We start from the raw sequence: 21,257 nt of genomic DNA, 5'->3' as shown, positions 1-21,257 counted from the left end.
AAAAGTTTAACAGTTGCAGCTGCATCTGTCTGCAAGAGGGCCACAGGTTGCACAGTGTTATCCTTTTATCCTGCTGAGAAGTGACTTTCTCCTTTCTGCCACTTGATACTGTTTTACTTCTCAGTTGATGAACAAGTTGTTTCTAAAGATGTGCTGGCAGGAGAGGCCAAGTGCAGCCACAGGGGGAAGGTGGGGATAGAGGAGGGATAAAAAGGGAGTGGGTGGCAATGAAACCTCCCCACTGAAAGGCTGAGAGACTGGTGTACAAAATACATCACTAGATACTAGAAGAGTATATTTGGCTTGGCCCAGACTGAGCATTCTGCTAATACATCCTGCTTCTCAAGGGTCTTCAATAAAAATTATTCTCTAATTGAGTGAAAAGAGTTTTGATGTTTTCCTTTGATGCCTCGAAATAAATTTAAGTAAATGAGCAGAGTAGTCTCTACCTAACAGTTTAGAAAGGTGCAGGATGAAAAATCTAAGGCCGGCCAAAAGGAGACAGCCTTGCTAGACAACTTTTCCAAACCTAAGATCGTGCAAATTTTAGCTAAGTTTGTTTATGGAAGCGTCTGAGTCCCAGTGTGTCTGACCTGTTCAGTTCAGAACTTGACATAATTTCCAAATGGTCCAGTTTCTTTTATGTCTAAGAATTAAAGCCACTGAATTTTTTCCATGGGGTAACGTAAAAGTATCTCTATATATACACATATGCATATACATAGTCTGTAGAGTTTAATCCAAAGATATGAAATTATACGAAATTTGGATTTAAGTAATTAATTCTTGAATGCATATTTGAAAATGTCAGCCTGCAGAGAAAATTGTATTTATCACTTTTTTAATCTTTGGCATGCTTGCTTTTCCTAAGTAGCTATTGCTTTCTGGTTTTCAAATGTGAATTGTAAAAATTTTTATATAATTGGGTGGAACAAGTCAGAAAAAAAAAGTGGAACAAATGTAGAGGTGAGCATTGCATTTAGCTTGACTGATTTTTTGTCCTGAGAGAAACAAGAGAAAATGAAACTAAAATCAATGTCTCTGCATAGCAGCTTACATAGCAACAGACAAATTATCTCCTACCTCTACAAGATCATGCTCTTAATGGATTGTGTTTCAGGGGTCTGACAGAGTTATATTTTGCTTTTTACCTTTTGTAAATCATTTTAAGACAGCCAGCTACTCCAGGGGTCTCACTCTTGGCACTCTGGTGTATGAACCAGACTACCAGTGTTCTCACTTAGATAAAAAAACCCCAACAAATCTTCAACCAACCAACCACCCACTCCCAAATTCAGAAGAAAAGCATCAGATTAGTGCTTTTACAGCATCTGAATAATAATATTGTTTCCCAGATTGAGGAAATAAGCCATTAGTTTACTACTAAAGAAGATAAAAATGTGCTGGTTTTCCCAACTCCTGTGAGTATACCATGTCTTTCTTGGGTACATTAGTGCAGTTGAAACCACTGGAGAAGATTTCTATGAACTTCACTAATCACTGCATGTGTGTCTCCTGAAAGCTTTTCTTCAGTACTTTTGTTTTGTTTTAACTCAAAATCCTAGGTTTAAAAGAATTTAACAGTAGTGAGGCTTTAGAGGGAACATGTTAAGAAAGAGCTCGACCATCCACTGCCTGTGTTTCTCTTAGGTTGTGGAAAAAGCAAGGTTAATGCAGCTTAGCCTGCAAGGAAGAGGGCTGTAGTGACTCAGGTTATGCATGATTGCTTACTGAGCTGTGATAACTTGATTAGGAGTCCAAGTACCAAGTGTTTGCCTGGAAATTCACCTTTTCACAGGGCTCACTTTCAAATAAAACCACTTGCAGAGACGATTAAGTATGGACTCAAGCTTGAATGTTTTAACAGCATGAATATTTGTATTAACAAACCTGCTTTGGTCTGGGTCTTTGTGTTTTAGATTTTTAGGTTGTATCTGAACTCTGTTTACTGGAGGTAAACTGAAATGAAAAGTCCATATATGTTTCCTAAGAATGCTTTACTTGGATTTGTTCTTCCTACTGTGTGAGGTGATGGCAGATCCAGTAATTTATATGGTGATGTCTTTAAGGAAAAGCACATAAAAATAGTCAAATGAAAGAAAGCAAATTTCAAAGAGTTGGATTTAGTGTGGGTTTTTTTTTTACTTTTTTTTTTCATTTTACTCAGAAGATGAAAATTATCCCATATGGATTTTTACTCACATCTTCCCCCACTAGAAAGCAGATCCTTGTGGAATGAAAATTGGCTTAAAAAACTGAAGTATGAAATTCAACTTTCTATACATATTTCAGATTTCAGGTTTTGCATATCCATGTAGCAGAAATAGTAATTTGACTGGATTTCTCATCAGAAAGTAGACCTTTAGCAACTCAAACTTACACATTGCAAAAGATAGTTTTCTACAAAAAAGCTTTACCAGATTCAACAATTCTTATAAACAACTATTACTACCACTAACCAGTTTTAATTGTTTTCCTCACACTGATGTTTAAAGCTGAGGATAATATGCCAAAGAATGAAGTGTGGAATCTGATTTGAGAAGCAAAATGTAAATAATGCTTAAAAAAATATACAGATTCAGGGATGATTTTCTTCCCATTAACTCCCAACCACCCAATTGTAGATTCCACAATGACTTGGGTCATCCAGACTCAAGGATGGAACAGACTTGTGCTGGGACACACAAAACCCCAGGGAATCAAAGCGTGCAGCTGTAGAGGTTCAGATTTACCCAGAACAAAATCTACATAATTTTACTTTAATTCCAAAGGTTTATTTTGTGATCACTGTGCACAGACATAGTTGATCACACACACTTGTGGTACTCATACAAACACCACACTGCAGTACCTCATCCCAATGTCACAGACAGGAGAAGAGAACGTGGCACCACACACCACTCGCTGGCAAACACACAGGCTATAGACAATTTGATACATTCAACAAGAAAAACCAAATGATAAATTGCTGATATTTTCCATTTTATCCTCTCATTGCTGGAGAAACTATAGCAACACAACAATGGAAAAAAACTTTATGGAACAACTTGAAGAACAACACGAAACTCTCATTAGGGTCAGAGATGAGAAAGTTATTGCAGTACTGGCACATCTGAAACTTCCACAACGCAAGGCAGAGGACACTGCAGCCACCTTCCCTGGCCAGTGAGCAAAGCACCAGCTCGGTGCTTTACCTTGTACCACAGGTGGCAACAAACCACTGGGGAGATGTGGAACCATCATCCCATGGCTCCTTCGGTCTGTAGCAGCTTTCTTTGCAGCCACACAGGAAGCGTGTGCCCATCTCACGTAGGGCAAGAGGTGGACAAATGGGATGGCAGAAGAGAAAAACATGACCCCTTGTTGTTAATGTTGTACCAGCCCCTTGAGCTGTATAACAGGAAATTCTGTTGAGCCATCTCTGCCCACACATTCAGACCTAGGCTCCAAATGCAACTGTAAGCAACTGTAAGATGATTTTATTTTGTTGCAGAAGCCCCATAAAACTGCTATATCAGGTCATCATGATATTTAATTGAAGTTATCCATTTTTAAAAATGTCTATAATGAACATTAATGAACAGCACTAAGTGCTAAATTCTTCTAATTCTAATAATAATGGTTTCCAATCTTGCCACCTTGACTCAAACCAGATTACATCATACCATGTTAGTAGCCCTAACTGCAATGTGATTGTCAATCTGAATGAGAAGGTCTGAATTTGCCAGTCTCACCCTGCAGGCAGAAAAGGAAGAATTTCTTCCTAAAACTGTCTGGAGGGGTGGCATTCACACTCATTTTTTACATAGCCATTCACTTAACAAGACTGATGTAACTCATGGAATAGGGAACTAAAGGCACTGAAAGATAATATTTTCATTTGCTATATATAAAATTTTGTAAGTGCTTATTAAACAGACATTTTTCTTCAGTTTTCTCCACAATTAGCTTCTATCTATGATTATCAGTTGGTATAATCCTGATTCACTCTCTCTCTTAATAGTAGCACCAAACTCATAAATTTTATTGTTTCATTCTTAATTCTCTTTCTCATATATATTTTCATTTTCTTACTGCTGTACCCCTATCCCCCCCAAAAAAAAAGCATAAATTCTGGCATAAAGGCTTACATCAATTTTTTTTTCTATTACCTAGTAGTAAAATTGCCCTATTAGGTCAGCTTACAACGTGTGCAGTAAATATGCCACATACAAATAAATCACAGTATAAAACTATATACATAATTTAGTAGTAACAGCTAAACATCAGGATCTCTGATTTTAATTTACAGTGTAATTTAAAGTGTAGAACAAAACAAAAACCAGCTTATCACTTGGGGAAATATGAAAAAAACCCCAGATATTGGAAAACAATTCTCCATCTTGTGTGTGTATAAATATAAATATATAAATATAAATCATGGAATCACAGAATGGCCTGGGTTGGAAGGCACCTTACAGATCATCTAGTTCCAACCCCCACCATTGGCAATGACACCTTCCACCAGATCAGGTTGCTCAAAGCCCAGTTCAATCTGGCTTTGAACACTTCCAGGGGTGGGGCATCCACAATGTCTCTGGTCAACCTGTGGCAGTGCCTCACCGCCCTCACAGTGAAGAATTTCTTCCTAGTACCCAATCTCTATCTACCCTCTTTCACTTCAAAGCCACTAATATTAACCCATTAATTATTAAAATATATCTATACTTGGAATATATATATATATTCATATATGTATACATATGAATACATATGCAAGTGTTCTTATAAAAAACGCTCCAAATGTATGGGTTTCTGGATTAGTAAATACAACTTGTGGAAGCAGTTGGCTCTGCCTACATGCTGCACTTTCTTCTTGTGTCTTACTCCTACCTGAGAGCAGCTCTAAGACTTACTGATTTTCATGTAAAACAGCTATTTAATTTAAAAGTGCTCATTACCCCTCAGCATCCAGGTACCTAGAAGGATCAAGAAAAACTATTATCAAAATTTCAAACTGCAAAGATGATGTTCATTTAAAAAAAAGTCCCATGAATGGTTCACCTAACCACCGAGAGCCTGCTGAGTTTTCCTGTCATGAAATTAAGAAGTTTTACAAAGCACTAAACAGCTTAGAAACTTATTAATGTGAACTAGGCCTGGAGCTTCGGAATTTAATGCCCAAATAAAAATTAGTGTTTAAGTAAGAAATAGGCACTGAAATTCCTTTGGAGAGATCTGAGTGTTAAGAACTAACAGGTCTCAGAGAAATTTTGTCTCCTAAGACTTACTTTAAAAGGAATTTGAAAAGAAAAGCAAAAAACAAACCAAACCAAAAAAACACACCCCCCTCCCAGCCCCCCCAAAAAATCAGAAAACCCCAACCCTTGGAACACTACATGTTTGATTTTTTGTTTTAATACTATGCCCTACACATACCACCAGAGTTTTCTCACTTCATCATGAGGTTTAGTTTTTTCTTTTCATAGTAAAGCTTCTGAGTCTATTCTTAAAAAATAAAATTATTTAAGTATATATCTTCAGAGAAATGCAGTGCCAACAAACCCAGAAACTCTTACTATTACTAGTCAACCAGGATTTGCAAGAGAGACAAGGAAACTCATCTGGACCCAGAGCTGCCTGTTTGTGGTAAGGTGGGACATGTTCAGAAAATACAACTGAAGGTGAAAATAGCTGGAAAAGGAACGGGAGGTCAGGGAAGTGTCATGAGTCTTCTTTCAGTTCCTCAGTTCTCACGTGCAACCTGAATGATATCTTGGGAAACGTGGAGAAATATATGCTGGTGACATTTCAGGTTTGCTTGCATTGATCCTTAGCAGACCCCCACTGGGATCTCTTCCCTTTTCCCTGCTACCTCCTCCTCTTCCTGGCTACAGCACACACACTTCCCTGTGAGCACAGGGGGATGCTCAGCCAGCTGCTGCTCACAACCCTGGCTCCCCACTGCCACTTCACTTCTACAAGTCCATATTCCCCATCCCACTCACCACAGCACCAATTTCACAGGTGCCGAGAAAACCTTGTCTCTTATTTCTTTAATCAGTTGCTGCTACTCCATGCACTTAGTGCCATGGTCTAGTTGGATCAAGGATTGGACTTGATGATCTCAGAGGTCTTTTCCAAGCCAGTTGATTCCATACTCCTGCCTCTCATTGCCTCAACCATCACCCCAGCTGCTAATGAATTTACCCATATTCACTTTAACCATATTCGAGGGGGAATCAGTTCATGATGCCACATAAAAAATACAGGTTGTGCACCACTGTAAATGAAAAGAGCATGTTTGCCCTCATCCCCTGAGAGAGTATCCTGATTTTACACAATCTCTTTTTTGGTTTCCCCATTGTCCACTGAAGATGTGAAGTCAGATTCTTGTTCTGCACTCGATTTCCTCTCCCCTGCGTAGTGGTTCATTTCTTGCATTTCTAAAGTTACTTTATTCCTTTTGGCAAATGCCTGGCTGATCTCATGAAATGTCTTATTTTTTGTTTCAGGCAGGACAAAAAACAGGTAGGTCGCTCCCGCAAAGCAGATGGCAGCAAACACTAGGAAGCAGTAGGTCTGTAAACCAGCCTGTGAATAGAAAACAAAGGAGATAGTCATGACAAAAGGGAAAAAAATCCAGAAGAAAGGAAACATCAGGAATGATTTGAAAGAAAAAATGGGGTGTATGGAGCAATTTTTAACCAAGCACGGTACATGCTGGCACTCGTTGCAAGTCAGAGTGCTGAGAAGTTCATAAAAATGCATGAATTGTTGGTTCTTCCAACACTGCCTGTGGCCTGTCGACAGAAAAGCAGGTTCCTGGCAAAGGCGTGTGGAGCTGCATTCTGGGCGATACCGGGAGACACCAGACTGAGCTCAGGCACTGCGGGCACGGGGTGGCAGCAGGGCTCCTGAAATGTGCTCAACAGAGGCTGGAACTGCTGTGGCATTTGTGGAATTGAGGCAGATGTTTCACTGGGTTGTTCTGCACACCGCCTCACAATTCCTGGGTACCAAAACTGCTGCATGCTTCTGCAATATTGGGCATCTGTACACAACCCATCGAAAAGCTGCCATTGCCAGGGGCACCTTCATCACTGTAGTTACAGGCTTTGAGATTTGCAAAATGAACAAGATAAAAAACCCAAATGGTAGACATTTGTATCACTCATAAGGTTATGGGAGCTTACAGCAGGAAAAAAGAAATCCCTAAAATGTGTTTACTTTCATGCTAGAAAGTGTAAGAATTAAGTGAAAACAACGTACGGACCGTATTTTAATGTTTTGGATTTTACTTCACTGCAAAAATAAAGAGAGAAGGCACAAAGAAATTAATTTATAAATAGATTATAAAGGCTCCAACCAGCTAATATGAGTTGTACTTCACTGAAACGTAAATATTTCTTGCCCGGTGATTATTAAATCATTTCAATAGCTTTCAGTTACCTTTCAACAGTACAGTTGTGAAAAAAACATTTGATAATTACAATATTCAACAAAGCTGTGCTTTGTTGAACTGCCAGCCTTTGAGGAAACCTCCCTTCCTCCTCTATAGATTTACACTCCGTTTTTGTCCTGAAACCAAAAATCCATTTGACTTTTAATAACAAGCCTGAATGAAACCAAAAAGGGTATCTCCAGCTCCAAAAATAAGGTGACCTTTCTGTGGTGCCTTGTGTGAACAGTAAACCCAAGGAGACCTGGATTCCTTGCACATCACCTCAGGTGTTGCAAGGCTGAGGTTACCCCAGGGAAAATCAGTCAGGACAGAGGAAGCAGATGTGGCTTCCTAAACATACGTGTTTGTAGATGCCATTAGAGGTATGTAACAGAAACAATTAAGGCAGAACTAGACAGTGATGCAATCCTGATTTTGCACATTTGTGTAACACACTCCCATCATTGTTGGTTACACCAGTCCTACACTGCAGGCTGGTTTAGCTCCCTGCTTTGGGTGCTCATGGTATATCCAATTCCCAGCATTACTTTTATGTTTCACTTGCTCAGTATACATTATACATGGTGTGCTAGAAGAACATCAATTCCTGTGTGAAACAAGAAACTAAAAATGTAAAAGACCTTTCCTGCAGCTGCTTTTTAATACCATGGCTGATTGCCAGCCTGCCTAGTTAAAGTGTTTTCTGTTTCTGTGGATAATTCACTACCTAGGTCAGCCTTTTAAATCCTGCCTGTAATAAGGAAAGCTGGAAAGTGCATGCTCTGATATTGTCTATGGACTCCTGAGATCATCAAAGCTTTTTCGTTAAATTCTAGAAGCACGAAGTTCTGAGCAACCTGACAATCACAAGACAAACAGCATGAGTGATGTGGGGGGAAAATATTCTGGCATGGGAACAGATAGAACTTTCAAGCTTATACAGAGGCAGAAGCAAATGGATATAGTAGACAGGAAAAAATGATTTCGCAGTGCCTCATAAATCATCCTGTTATGCTAAGAATTCAAATTTTACATCTGGATTTTCTGCATCTATAATTGTAGTTCAGTTGGATGGTAGAGTTTCAATCCAGAATCATGTTTTTCACTTTTTAAAATTTTACTGAATTAAATATTCTCCATTATGACAACGAACAATTAATGCCTCGAACAAATAAGCCTGGCAAACAAATGCAATAAGTTATCTGCATCTCTTGGTGGTGCAGCCACAACTTCGTTCCACCTTTTTTATCCCTCTTTATTTCTTTGCTGTCCAGGATCTAAATAAATTAGTGTTTATTATCTTTTTTGATTCACGTCTCTGTAAACCTTTTCTAATTGAACTGAACAGTCTCACGAGTGTGTGATTTATTTGCAATTATTTTACATTTATTGGTAATAAATATATTCTCCTTAATTTCTGCAATCCCTTAAGAAGTAGTCCTCAAGAACCTCAAGAACCTCTAAATGAATTTCCACAGAGAATAAGATAAAAATTAAATTTTGTTTTAAATCCTACAAGTGGAGATTATAGGATTTATACAAGACTGTGCACTTGTGCCAGCAGGATTTGCCCAACGAAGTCATAATTTCCAGATAGCAGCACTGCAGGGTGTTGCACGCAAAGCCCTTTTCTCACTGGCCAGTCTTCAATCACAGTATTTCCTTAAAGCTGGTTATTATTTTACACTCACAGGGAAGGAAACCACTTGTGTTCATAAAACTTTCGGAACTCATTCAGAGTTCAACTCGTATCACCCAAACCTGCATTTGGCACAGAAGAACATCACACATTAATTAAATTACTCGTTATAAGCACAAAACCTTCTACCTGCACCGCACACTGATAAAGGATGTAGGACAGAAGTACAGGATAAAGTGGAAGGAAAATGTTAAATCACAAATCTCAACTCAGTAAAAGCCCTTAGTGGGACGTGAGTGGGATACAGTTCAGCCTAGATGTTTAATTCATTTTTATCTATTTCTGATATATTTTGAATTGCCTGGTGGTGGAGGAAAGATCTGAGGGGTTGGAACAAGCAGTAGATTGGCCAAAGCATATTGGATGTGCCCATCAGGGGGTTCAGAAGGTAAGATAATGTGATGGAAAAACATTAAATGCTGAGTTATTGAACAATGGCTACTACAGAACAGGTACTCATACACAGATCTGACAGAAAAATGGATCTGTCTTTGTTCCATGAAATGACTATACTTTCTCTTATTTATGTTATATTAGATATTATTCATATTATGCCCAAGAAACCTGTATCCCTCTTTTATTCTTTGACATCTGTAACCTCCATAGTCTCCTAACTAATCCATAGTCTCTCTTCGTTATTTTAGTCCTTCCGACTGTGTAGAGATGAGACTCTCCTGCTGCTACTCTGGAACTAAAACCCCAGAGTTTTACTGATCTTGAGCTGGGGTGGGAGTAAAAAAACTGAGTAAGAACTTCAACTAAAGTCTTCCGTGACTAAGTCCAGATATGCTGCAACTCTGTGTGTTTGGGCCAACAGATGTGGTCTCAAGATTCTTTTCTGACACGTGCACTGTCAATGATATAAGAATAATGACAACGTGTATGATAAAATTTAAAAGGTAAATATTGTTTCTACGCTCTGTGACATTTCACTAACTACATGGGGTTGAAGCCTCAGCGTTCAAAAACTTGAATACTTGTATCCACCAGAAGAGTAACTTGACTCCTTAACAAAATATACCACACCCAAGGGTTAAAAGCAGAAGGGAATGGAAGGAGAAGAAGCAAAGACAAGCCAATTCTGAATGGAAGTTGTAACTAAACACACAACGAATACAAGGGAAGTATGCGGTTTCTGCTACTTCTGTTTTCTCATGTAAGGACTGGTTACTTCCTCACACTCAGTTCCCAGCAGGAGCAGCATCAACCCTGCCCACGTGAGAAGCACTGAGCCAGCCCCATCCATGCCCCCCTGCCACATCCATTCGGGCAAGTCTCTTCAGACAACCTGTTCTGTTCAAGTTCAGAACACGCTGCCACCTTCACAAAGCTGCTTCTCCTCCCCCAACACCAGAAAGGCTTGCCAGAGCTAGGAACATATTTTCTTAGCAAGACCTGAAGGCATGATTTTACATGCACCATGAGAAACCCCAGGGTCAGAAGGAAGACAGAATAAAGTGCGATGACACTCTGTGCTTTGCAGCCATTTTCACCTAACATTTCCTTAAGCATGACCTCCTGCAGGAACATCCAAGGTTCAAAGGTGCCTGAAGTTTCAGGTGGTTTCCTAAGTAACAACAGCTCAGTCTCTTGATAGATAACCATTCAGAGCCAAGGTCAGATACACAGGTGAAGATTGTTGAAAGGCCAGGCTTCCGATGGGTTATTGAAGGTCACCTGCCCTCCCAGGTGCATAGGGGAGGGCAAGAGAACAGCAGACACTTATTGATGCAGTCTCCTGAGGGAAGCACCTACTTACTCAGCAGGCTAATAAAACCTCTTCAAAGCAGGATTTACATTGGATTTTTCAAGGCTGATAAGGGCTGTTGTTATACAGGATATTTAGTAGTTAAGCATAAACTTTTAAATGCTTCACTTTCTATTTGCATACCAGCTTTCTAAGGAGACCATTTAAAACACAGCATTTCTGCGAATGTCCAGCCAGCTGAATCCTGAACTACTCACTTTTATTTTCTCTTCTATCTTCTCTTTTCTGCAGCTTATCAAGGCTTTGCATTTGTCAAAAAAAAAAAAGAAAAAAAAAGAAAAAAAGAAAAAGGAAAACCAAGAAGTGATTTACCTAAGACACACATACTATTACCACAAAAAAGCATCAAAGGTGAAGGAGTTGGGCAACCCCCTCAAATCAGACTGCAGACATGGCAAGCAATCAGGCCTGACTTTGAGGAGGATTAGATACAGCTGCATAAGGAAGGTATATGATTAAGTAGGTGCAGCTCTGCCACATTTTCACAAGGAAAAGGTTAACAAACATATTCCCAGCTTGTGTGGGGCTGCTACGCACATTAGGCAGAATGTACAGGCATTTCCTCCACCTTCCTTTAAATAAAATGGTAAAGAATACTTGATTTTTGCTATTGTGAACTGACTTTAAGTGCCCAGAATGAACAAGCAAAAGAGTTCACTTTTTTCAAGCTAAAAAGTAAACTAAAACAAATAAAAACCCTAACATTGAAATGATCAGATTTCTGATTTTGATTTCAAGAACCCAACACTTTGCCACTTTTAAAGTCATCTAGCTGAGAACAGTCTTCCTGCTAATAGCTTACATGCTGTGAACACCATAGTCTGGAAAAATCTAAAAGTAGTTGAGAGGAACATCATGACGTGCTATTTAATGATGGCTGCTTACAGACAACACTTTCTGTAGCAAAGGTTAAATTCTAAGCAGGACTGTGATACTGGAAACAGCAAAATAGATATTCTAGGGTAGATATAGCAAAATTAATGAGCAAATCAACAAATTCTGAATCAATTTAACAAACTTAACACATTAATATTTTTAAAACAGAACTTCTGGCAAATGCCAGATGTGATCCTAAATTCTCAGCTTGCAATGTCACAGCCCCTTGGCACTGGCAATGGGTGCTTGCATTTGGAAGTTGCCATGAAGATTAGAATCATGAGATGGGGGTCAAACAGGATATTGAAGTGTTGAGGTCAAACGATAATGGTTAGATGTCTTACAAAAACGATCAGCAGCAAAACTGTTATTCATGTAGGCATTCGACTTTGCTTTGAATTGATATAATCCAGTGAAACAAATGGATGAGAGAGTATGTGTCCTTTACCTCTTGTCCTTCTTCAGTTCCAGACACAATTTAAGGTTCTGCTGAAAGTGCAGGACAATGAAGGACAGAGCACTAAAGTATAATGTATGAAACATATTTTCTAAGTAAAAAATAGATACATTTTTAGACATGAACTGCAATTTCAATCATGACCCTCACACATTCACTATCTCCTTATAAAAAAGTTAACAGATCCTTATATTTTATACCTGAAGTGGGTTGCTTCTAATTAAGAGCATTTTTTTCCTCACATCTAATCTTCTGATAGCCTACATTTCATTTTCTCATCTTTGAGGGGAACTTTAGCCATTTACCTTAATATGGGGGCACTGTAGTTAATTTAAACATCTGATGTATTTGAAAAAGTTTAAAATAGCTTGGCTGAGGGAATCTATGCATAGGCTTCTGTGAACACGCTTGTTATTCAAATTCTTATACTGCATAATAGAAAAAGTCAAGGGATATTATTATACAGTAAAGAAATAATAAGGAAAACCAAAAGACAATCTTGCTGAGTAAATGACACTCGAGGCATGAGAAGGAAAATATCAAGTGTAAAAATAAGGAAGAAATAGAGCAGAAGTACAGGAGAGCCTCCTGAAACAAGTATAATGACTAAAAATCTAATGGAACAACCTGGAATATAAGATAAGAATACATCAGCATGTAATGAAAATAACATGTGAAATTATTTAATTATTACTGTTTAGTAAATCTTTGTATTTACACAATACATTACAAAAAGTGAACAGAACCTCTTTCTAGATATCGTGTAATTTATGGTCCCGCTACACCATTGGATTACAGAAATCTGTCCCTCCAAACTTACCATTAATGAAGAGTGCTAGTTTAACACAAGTCTATTCTGCTGCACCAGAGGTTTTCCAGACTTTTAGATTACACTTTTCTGCTGATGTTCCCTCTGCCTGCTTCAGCTCATTGCACCTATATACATACATTCTAATTTCTGATTTATCAAGTGTCCCTGGTCAAACCTCAGCACCTCAAATAGGTAGTTATGAGGGCTGGAAAAGTAGCTACATTTATTTTTTTTAATTTTTTTTTTTTGATTTGTCAAAAATTTATTTGTATACTAGCTTTTCAATATTGTCTGCACATTTTAATGTATGACTCAAGGCACAGTTTTATTATATTTATCTACAGATGGTTGAAGGGCAAAAATCTAGACATTCAAATTAGTTAATTGGTGACATTTGGAGAAGTAACTACTGGTTGATTTTTTTAGTAACTCTAAAGTTAACAGATTTGTTTCTCAAACATTTTTGATAATTTTGTGGAAGGACACCAATGATCAAAAAAAATGGCTACTGTTTCTCAAGCAATCACGTTAGTATTTAAATACTTAGACAGGATTAGGCATTCATTCTGTGAATGAATTTTAAAGGGTTTTTTTCCTGGTTTAGATTTATAAAATGAGCTAAGAAGGGGATATTGCCTTCCTGTAAAGAAGAGGGTATTACCTTTCCGTAAAGAAACAGGTGACTCATAAAATGAATTTTGAGAATAAGGTTGACTGAAATAGAAAAAAGGGAAAGCTCAGGAAAGAGAAGACGTTCTAGTTTGATCTTGTGAAAAAGCTTTAAAATCAAAGACTGAGTAACACTGCTTTCATCTCGAGGTGCAAACTCTAAACTTTTTCTCTTTTTTATGTTCTAAAGACCAAAAAAACAAAAAAACCCCTTCAAGCCAGAAATATAATTTACCTTCATTAAAAATAAACTGGTTAATTTTGTAATCACAAACCAGGATATTTTTATGACACATGATAAATTCCCCAAGGCTACTTCATTTGGATGCAAAATCATTCAAAAAGCTTTAATATGCACATGGAAAATTAGAGAATGTAGTTTTCCTTTTTATTTGAATTTACTGAGGGTCTTTTTAAACAGTTCTCACCAGGTGATCTGTCAGGTAGGATTAGCAGGACAAGAAGGGAGTGTTGAGTACCTGAATGAAAGGGAAGAGCAGTCCGACTGCAAAGTTGGAGAGCCAGTTGACTGTTCCAGCTATCATGAATGCAGCTGGCCTCTGGGACTGCTGGAAAAACTCTCCAGTGAGGACAAATGGAATGCCACCTGAAACACAGAGTCCAACAATACAGTGGTTTTAGTAAACTCCCCCTGCCATCAGCAGTTTGACTTACAGAGATGAATGTGCTCCGTGTTGCACACCTCCGTGGCCAGCATTGCTCTGCAGCTCTCTGCTCAGGTGTATGCAGGGGCTTCTGAGACAGTAACATGTGATTTGTCAAAATCATATTTCAGAGAAGTGACACTTCTCTCTTTCATGCCATAACATCTCATGTTTTACATTCTTTTCAGGGATGGCAAGCAGGTAACAGAGCAGTGAATCCACACAACTGCTTCCAGAGTACTATGTGACCTGCTGTTTAGTAAAAATAAGAATGCCTGTTTCTACTAAAATGCTTGAAATTCTGAAAATTCAGAAATACTCCAAAATACTTTTAGACCTTAACAGTTGGGAAGATGGCTCCAAAGAAACTAAACAATATTTTTTTAACAATTACTACCCATTTTATTTCAGCAATAAAAAAGACAAAACATTTGCCTCTCTCTGAGTGTACTTGTCATTGATGCTTATTTAATACATTCTCCTACTAAGATATACTGCTGGCACTTCTGGCAAGGTCTGTTTCTCCCATCAGCCAAGGACTCTGACCTCCATAATAACAAGCTCAGCTTAATACCACATTTGTCACTCATGTTTCCTTCCACTTAGGCAGTGGACTATTTTGTACAGCACTGGCATATTGCTGGCCTGACAGTAACCCCTAGGGAGTAGCTGTCTAGAAGATGGAAGTCTCAATTTATGATCTTTGGCTTCTCTCATTCCCACTGGATATTTCAATAGAAATATTTCTATTTTTAGAGAATAAAACATGGATTGTATTTGCTGATTGGCTACATATTTCAGTTAACATTACATATTAGACATGTATCTACTTGCAGAATTGTCTTACGGTTTGGAGAACTGTAAACCTAGTAACATCAGTATTCTGCCTCTACCAGTTTCTACCTCCTCATGTGTGCTGGTATGACCTATGTCACCATTTAGCTTTGTAGGCAAAATCCATGTACACATGTACTATGTAAGTCCTTTCTCTGTTTTAAGCATTTTAACAAGTTAGTGTAAACAATCAAAAATGTATTTATAGAAGCATTTACTTTCAAAAACCTCTGTAACAATCCTGATTTACAAAACATATATAAATTACAATGAAAACACCACCAAAGACTTATCCAACCTGGTTCTTCTCCTTGCATGTCCTTGCTTGATCTATATGCTTATCTTTTATACTACCCTTACTCTTGGACATATGTGAATACATCTCTAAGTGCATTATAGCAATGCACTGCCCCTTGTGCTCTATGGCACTGAGCTTAAACACACGCACCAGAAGCTGTCCTACGAGCAGTGTGAGACAGGCACTTATAAACACGTAACATGACGTGAAGATGACACGTTATCAGATATTCTTTCATTCCACATCTTTCAGATGCAGAGACCATGAATATGTGCATAAAAGAAAGGCAATGTGATGCAGCAAACAGCTGTTCTCTCTCATGAGCTAATGTGACTTTTTGTGAGAACATATCTAAAGTATTAGAAAAAGCTTCAACTGAACTTTCTGTCCCAAAGACTGCCAGTACAAATTACACCAAAAAAGAAGAGAGCAAACAGATGTATTTACTCCTACTTTATACATAGGAAACTGAAATATGGTTAGTTTAAGCCTTCCAAACTGCAGCTTTGTGTCTTTCTACAAGACATACGTAGTATCAGAATTCTGTGACTAAAAAAATTAACCTCTCCCAGCAGCAGTCTGAACATGTAGAATAAGCAGGTGAACATGCATAACTGAACAAAATTCAAGCAACGTTTGGTCTAGCAATCCTTGATGGCTTCCACTGGCCATCCTATCATATACTTGGGATTTGGTTCAAATGGCAGCAGTCACATATGTTCTGTCAGCATCTGCTTTAGGTCTCAAATGCCATGAGGTAGTAGTTTTCCAGGACCCTTACCCCTTGCTGAGAGGAACTGAAGGACTAGAAACACAGAAATCATGTAAGATGACTTATTTATGATCATTTATTCTGTCATGCCTTTGCTGTAGGACAATCTACAGAGGTGTTGCTGTTCTTGTCAGTATAATAAAAAATGCTGTTGGAAAATGCATTTGGAAAAATACACATTGTACAAGAGAGGAAAAAAGCCAGAGGCAGGAAAAAAAAAAGAAAAGTACAAAAGAACAGAAACTTATCAGAAAGTATAAATATTATGGAAATGAAAATGCATGGGCACTATCTTGGAAAAGGGTCCTTGAAAGGGTTCCTTGAAATTCCAATGTAATTTCTAAGAACATATTAATCATCACTAACTTTCAAAAGTTCTGTGGAGGAATGGGAAGGCTGGCACAGACAGACCTCCCGAGTTTCTCGTGGCACAGACAGGCCTACCCACAGCATCACAAAATAAAGTCAGTTTCTGTGGAGGGATGACTTAAAAAGGTCACATGGATGAACCAAGGAGCCTGAAAAGCAATACTTGAGTTATGTGAAAGACAGGTCAGGTCTAGAAACATGAGAAACTGGACGAAGCCAGGTCATTGCTGTATATTGCTATACACCTGGAAGAGCACAGACTTGACCTTAGGAGGATGAAGAGGAGGGCATGTGAATGCCTGCCAAGGACCACACCACTGTGAAGAACACACTCTGCAACTGAGTGAAGTGGAAAAAGAAATTTGGATGAGGTGAAGGAAAGATGAGTTTAAGACACAGCCAGTGAAGGCACCTGAGATCAGCTGAGCCTACAGCCCCAGGATTCCATGCTCAGCCATTTCAAGCTGTCAGAGACGTGCTCAAGGTCTTCCTTCCTCCTGGAACTTACTGTTCTTTGAGATACAAATCTGAGTGCATGGGGTCGAAAGAAGCTCTGTTATGCTTTGAGTGCATAAATTGGATCTGGGCTGCAGAAATCACAATATTATGGCATCTCACCAACCACTCCTTACAGAGTCAGTCTCTGTGCAAGGCACCCTGTATAATCACTAGGCCAGATGGGTCCATACTGGCCTCTGTTCAAATGTGGATGCTTGGAAACCACTGCCAAAAGCAATCCAACCAAACCACTGTATTTTTGGAACAGTCTTTAAACACTTTTTCATGAGTTTTGCAGCTTTAAAGTGTATTTGAATGTGGGTGAAATAATTCACTGAAAAAGCCACCTGACGATCTTTCTCATGGAGGATGAACCTGGCATTGGCATTTCCCCTGGAAGGCTTTCCAAACAATTTTAGCTTTATTTTAGCTCTGATCACAGAATCAAAGTTGTGTATTAAGATTTTCTGTAGGAGTTTTTCAGCAAGGTAGCTTCCAAACAAGAATTTAAAGAGGATGCATTGACCCCATAATTATAGTGATTAATTTCTAATACTTTGTTCTTTTCAGCATTGCAGAGAATATAATGGAAGAAGCTCTTAACATACTGCAGTGGCAGTAAAGAAAGATTGTTATACCTGTTAGCAAACTACATCTATTGGAAACTACAAATGTCTTATTGCAGGACTTGTATATCAATAAGCTGTTTAATGAAAGGAGATTAAGCACATGACACAATTAGACATGAATAAATGCTTCTGAATCTGTGTATTTTATTAATTTCTCTTTGCAATTAGTCTAGTGACATAGAATCAGTGTCATGTACTGGTAAAAATCCAAGCTCTCTACCCCGTATTCTTTATGTATGAATTTGGAATGTTAGAACAAAAAAAATATTCTTGGTATCCATACTACAGATTTTCAAATATTATTTAAATTTACAAAAGTATCAACATATTTTCTTAAGAAAAATTAAGTGCAAATATTTACCATTTTGTTCAGTGAGCATTTACAAATAAATACTGCTTAGCAGAAGTTACATGAATCAGTGCAAAAATCTGAAAACAGAAAGCATGAAAAAGGAAGGAAAATGCTGAACTCCTCATTCTATTTTTATCTAGTACCTAAGTGGAAATTGAAGTTATGGTTATATATATGATTTATGAAAGGAGACCGTTAAAAGAATAAATGCCTAATACAAACCAAGGAGATTTATTACACTGGTAAATCACCTCTAAAAGTGCTGGAAACTTTGTGCTCTAAGAACCAATAAGGAGAAAGGAACTCTATCCCTGAGCTAGCAGCTCATCTTTCAATACCCACCCAAGACAAACCTCTGTGTGTTCAGGCAGTGGCAGCCAGAGGGTGTCCAGTCCCACCAGCAGGACCACCCATGGCCACCCAGCCTTGTGACCCCCTGAACGACTCAGCACCCCAAATCCTGCCCATACAGGAGGGAGTCTGGGAATCCCAAGAGTCTGATTAGGGCAAGAGCCCCCAGACCTTCCAATTCCATGCTTTGAGAGGAATCTTCAAAGGGAGATGTTTCGAGAAAACAGACAACTACTTTGCAACAATGTTCCCCCCAATGTTTTTTTGGGGAAAAATAAGTCTGTGCAGCTCTAGATATGATCAAGCAAAATGGCTTTTGTCTGCAAGGCAAGGCATGTAGGAAAGGCTGGTATATCCTAATAGGGTTGGAAGATAAAGTAGTCTCAATTAAAGGTTTTGCTATTTGTAAGTGCTCTCTAGAGTGCAACTGTGGGAAAGAAGCGATGGAAGTGAGGCAAAAATCCTGGAAGATAACTGCTGGAAAAACAACCCAATATTCTTCAGTGAGAGAGCAAAAGGCTGTTAGTTTCCAGCCAGAGCCTAGCTATTAAAAATCTCAAACAAACAAAAAAAACCCCAACCCAATCAATGAACAAACTCCCCAAAAGTCCATGTCAAATCCCATAGAAAAATATGCTGCAGGAATACTGCCAGTGAGGGATGCAATGCAACTACTGAGTTTCTTACATCTCTGTGGGTCTAAAGATAGGAGAAGAATTTTGCAAAATGCGTATCTCAGTCTTTATAGAGGTGTTCTGTCACCTGTTGAGATTATTTTAACTTGTACTTTGTATTTGATAGAATAATACGCCACCAAATCACAACATTAGTCAGATATGACAACTGTATTGCCCAGCTAATCCCGCTGAGAGAACTGGGAGCAGAAGGTGTGATAGAGATGTACTGAGTCACAGCTTCACACTACAGACTCTGCTATCTCTCTTTAGCTCTTCTCCACAGGAGAATTAAGCAAAACAGGCACTTTGCTCATGGAAAAGGTATAGTTCATTAACCACATTGATTTGAAAGGCTGCTTGGATAAAGAACATTTAAAGCTATGTCAGTCTATAGCAACCCAAAAGTACAAACTATAAGATCAAATTAAAACACACAAATAATACAAAATCTTGGAAAACCCAATAATATAATAATTAGTACCTATAATTATTAAAATATTTTTAATACAATATTGTGTGAAAGACTTATTACATTGATTAACTTTCCTTTGGTTTAGCATCTATAAAACCTGTTATTCTGACAGCATATAGAAGGATTGGAGGTATTCTGAACTTTGTTACTGCAAAGCAGCCCAGTATCATTCAGGGTAAATTAAAAAAACAAAATAAGCAATGGTGCAAACCAAAAATATTGATATGCTCTGTCATAAAATCATTAGAAAAAATGTTATTTCTTGGTTCTCAGGTAATTCACACTAAAATGGTTGAAATACAACAAGGCTATTACATAAAAAAACCACACAACATTCTTCCTAGTTCCATTAGGCAACTGTTTCTACTGCAGATATTCCCTGCAACTTTGTAATGCAAAAGACACAAGAATACACTTATCTGAACCATATGATAATTTCCTCTTCAGTGAAATTCTTGTCCTCTTGAATATTAACTAGTGCATTTTCCTATATTTTTTATTTCCATAAGTCAGTGCTCTGAAGCAGAATTTTATGAGCAGTCCTTTACTGACTGAATCATTTTTCTCTGAAAATCTGTTCAATGAAGGCAAAATATTTACCGAATAACTGGTGAACCCAAACAATTTCAGTACTTTTAAGATATTGCTTTTTACTTGACCTATAACAATTACATTTTAAATACAGCTGTTTCCTGGAAGCCTGAGGAATGTATTTAATTTTTCATAGCTTTTCCTCTTTTGCCTTTTTTATTGTAAGAAAAACCAGCAGTGCTTAGGCCATTCTACCAAATTTTACACAAAATGAATACATTCTTTTTTTGTTGTTTTGGTAACACTTTCAATCTATTGGGGTATTTGATTAAATATTTTGTTTGTTTTTTATTGTTGTTGTTTGATTTTTTTTTGTGTTGGCTTTTGTTTGTAGAAACTGAACATCAGCATTAAATTTCTGTTGTGGTACTTAGCAACATTTCTTTTTGCTTCGCAATTATAATTTGGCTTAGCTACTGAAGAATAAAATGCAATTATAAATACACTCAACTTGTAACTACATGTAAATAGTCTTTTAAACATTTCTGCTATATTTTGAGACTCACTTCATCACATCACAACCCTAATTACAGCCCAGCTTTCTGTTCTTCTATCTGAATGTGAGGAAAAAATTTTTACTGAGTTATGAGTCTTCATGATAGAATTAAATTTATAGTTACTCTCAGTAACGATGATGATTAACATAATTTCTGTTCATATTGCATTATTAAAAACAATTATCTCAATGACAAGTACCATGATGAGAGTTTTTACTTCAATAATAGCACAGAAGTGTTCCTTATGTATTCTCCCACTATAGAGATGGCAGTATTGTGGAAATGCCTGAATTAAAGACTCACAAGTGTGTTCAGTCCTAGGTAAGAGAAATATTCATACAGTTGCATCCCTATGTCAGGACTTTAAAGAAGGAAAAATCCCAGCCCTTATCTAGTCTAGGCTTATTAGTTCTACAATAATCTTCTGAAAGAAATGAAAAGCCATCAGATGTGATTTCCCTGTCAGCAATTCAGGTTGACAGTCCATTAGTACAGAATGCTGCTGATTGTGAACCTATGAAAGCTAAAACAGTCTTGAAAACTCAGTGT

At 37.9% G+C, this 21,257-nt stretch overlaps 1 protein-coding gene across 10 annotated transcripts in view; it reads right to left on the bottom strand.

Annotated features, from left to right (window-relative positions):
- Positions 1–1,953: 1,953 nt before the first annotated feature.
- The window catches only part of SLC2A9 (solute carrier family 2 member 9), a 107,504-nt gene continuing 88,200 nt past the window's right edge, over positions 1,954–21,257 (bottom strand). For 9 of the 10 annotated variants that reach the window (XM_051798449.1, XM_051798454.1, XM_051798451.1 and 6 more), the window contains 2 exons: positions 14,183–14,310; positions 1,954–6,573 (listed from right to left, as the gene is read on the bottom strand). In XM_051798449.1, the coding sequence (XP_051654409.1) occupies positions 6,316–6,573; positions 14,183–14,310 (386 nt within the window). In that variant the 3' untranslated portion in view covers positions 1,954–6,315. The remainder of the gene's footprint in view (positions 6,574–14,182; positions 14,311–21,257) is intronic. The other variant, XM_051798457.1, reaches the window with a different exon arrangement.

The sequence above is a fragment of the Manacus candei genome, unplaced genomic scaffold (assembly GCF_025592945.1).
Source record: "Manacus candei isolate 608988 ecotype Guabito, Panama unplaced genomic scaffold, ASM2559294v1 h1tg000048l, whole genome shotgun sequence".
Classification (NCBI taxonomy): domain Eukaryota; kingdom Metazoa; phylum Chordata; class Aves; order Passeriformes; family Pipridae; genus Manacus; species Manacus candei.
Note: the sequence above shows the minus strand (reverse complement) of the source record. Positions and strands in the feature narration are given on the sequence as shown.